The sequence below is a fragment of the Pteropus vampyrus genome, unplaced genomic scaffold (genome assembly GCF_000151845.1).
Source record: "Pteropus vampyrus isolate Shadow unplaced genomic scaffold, Pvam_2.0 Scaffold174, whole genome shotgun sequence".
Classification (NCBI taxonomy): Eukaryota; Metazoa; Chordata; class Mammalia; order Chiroptera; family Pteropodidae; genus Pteropus; species Pteropus vampyrus.
This window is the reverse complement of record NW_011888955.1, coordinates 1,110,249-1,112,134: the sequence shown is the minus strand read 5'-3', so window position 1 is coordinate 1,112,134 and position 1,886 is coordinate 1,110,249. Positions and strand designations below refer to the sequence as shown.

Sequence of the window (1,886 nt, the reverse complement as noted above, 5' to 3'; positions counted from 1 at the left end):
TCACCTCTCGCAAGCGAGGCGGTGTGACAGCAGGGACAGTGGCCGAGAACCTCCGTCTCTGTGGCCTCGTGTTGCCGGGGGGAATGCACATTGAGGTTGGGTGTCCCTGGAGGGTCAAGTGGCACAGCCCTTTACCGCGAGTGTGTCCGTGCCATGGCAGTGGCCTTTTTGCCTATTTCTTCAACCAGATTAAAAGGATTAAGTGGCAGGTGTTTTGGTCAGACACGGGAGGGAGCACGGTTTCCACGCGGCCGTCGCAGACTCGAGTCCAGCGCGGTCTCCCTGCTGGCACGAGAGGGGCCGTGCGCGCTGCCCCTCGTCACCCTCTTTCTCCGGCGGACACTAATGTCTCAGGCGGTGCTCGTGGAAGTCACCACACGCGTGAGCAAGTCACAGTGTGCCCGGTGCCGCTCAATTCCAGTCATTCACTGGGTCACCAGTCACCCTCTGATGTCACGGTATCGGTCACGCGTCTATGGAAATTGTTCCTGTCTCTGTAGTCTTTGTCAACTGCCATCCCATAGTTCAGAGGGTTTAGATTTAGCTTTTTTACTCGTAGCTACTTACTGAGGTTGCATATTTGCATAAGAGTAAAGAGGACTACCGGGCTCTCCTCTCCCCTGACAGGGCGATGCTGATGACCGCGTGCGACCTCTCTGCGATCACGAAGCCTTGGCCCATTCAGCAGCGGGTATGTCGCTCGGTGACAGTAATAGTAACTAAAGAATCAAAGTAAGAATGTTCTTTGCCCTTAAAGAATTTAGCTTCTGAAGTATTTGTGGAACTTTTTATTTAATTTTTAAGTAGTAGTTAAAGAACATAATAGGATGTAATAAGCAAGTTTTCTTCAGAAGATTCGTTGGCACTTAATAGTTTTTTTAAGATACATTAAAAAAGAGAACGTCTGTGTTAATATAGCAAACCCCTGGCTGCGGGTAAGTTTTCATTCACTTAGAAATGTTTTCAGCACATCCTTTAATGATGGAAGAGGAAAGAGTTTGTATTTTATTTTTTTTATCCTTTCTTCTGAACCAGACCCTGAAGCAGTCAGCGCCACCACCTGAGCAGTGAGGTGGGGGCCCAGACACGGAAAGCGATACTGTAAAGCTTCTATGGTTAAAACAGTTTAGAGTGGGTGACAGACCAGTGGGACACCTCAGAAGGCTGAGACTCACATGGGACATTTAACATATAATAAAAAAGGCATTTAAAATAACTGGGGTAAGATAAGACTCTTTACTAAATAATGTCAGGACGATTGCCCAATCTTTATAGCTAGAAGGCCAAAGAAAAACTTGGATCTACTTTGCATACTTAAATTCCGAGTGGAGCATAGAGTTCAGTGTAGAGACTTAAACCATGCAAGTGCTAAATAAAAACACTTGTGGATTCTTCTGTAACCCAGGCATGAAAGACTTTCCTAACTATGGCTCAACAGGCAAAAACAATAAAGGAAAAGATTGATAGATCTGAATCCATAAAAAAAAATAAAACTCTTGCATGGCAAAAGACGCTATAAGCTAAGTAAAAGACAGTGAGAAACTGGTAAAAATATTTGCAACTTCTGATAGTTAATATCCCTAATATTAAAGAACTTCTAAAAAATGAAGAAGAAAAAGGCTAACAACCCTACAGAAAAAGGGGCCAAAGATGGGGACAAAAAGTTAATAGAAAAAGAAATGCGAATAGCTCTTACTCGAGGTTCTCAGAACCTCAGTCATGAGAAAAATTGCAATTTAAATTACACTGACACACACACAAAACTTGTACAGAATCTCTTAACAGCCTTATTCCAAAGAGTCAGAAACGAGAGACCACCAGGCATCTGTCAGGAGAGAATGGGCAAACACGCTGCAGTATCCAGGCCGGACAGTGGGGTCCGGCTC

At 44.6% G+C, this 1,886-nt stretch overlaps 1 protein-coding gene across 4 annotated transcripts in view; it reads left to right on the top strand.

Annotated features, from left to right (window-relative positions):
- Window positions 1-1,886, top strand: part of PDE5A (phosphodiesterase 5A) — a 111,596-nt gene that overhangs the window by 98,874 nt on the left and 10,836 nt on the right. The window contains exon 18 of one of the 4 annotated variants that reach the window (XM_023536971.1): window positions 628-691. The exons of the other annotated variants lie outside the window; for them this stretch is intronic. Coding sequence (XP_023392739.1) covers window positions 628-691 — 64 coding nt within the window. The remainder of the gene's footprint in view (window positions 1-627; window positions 692-1,886) is intronic. 4 annotated transcript variants of the gene reach the window in all.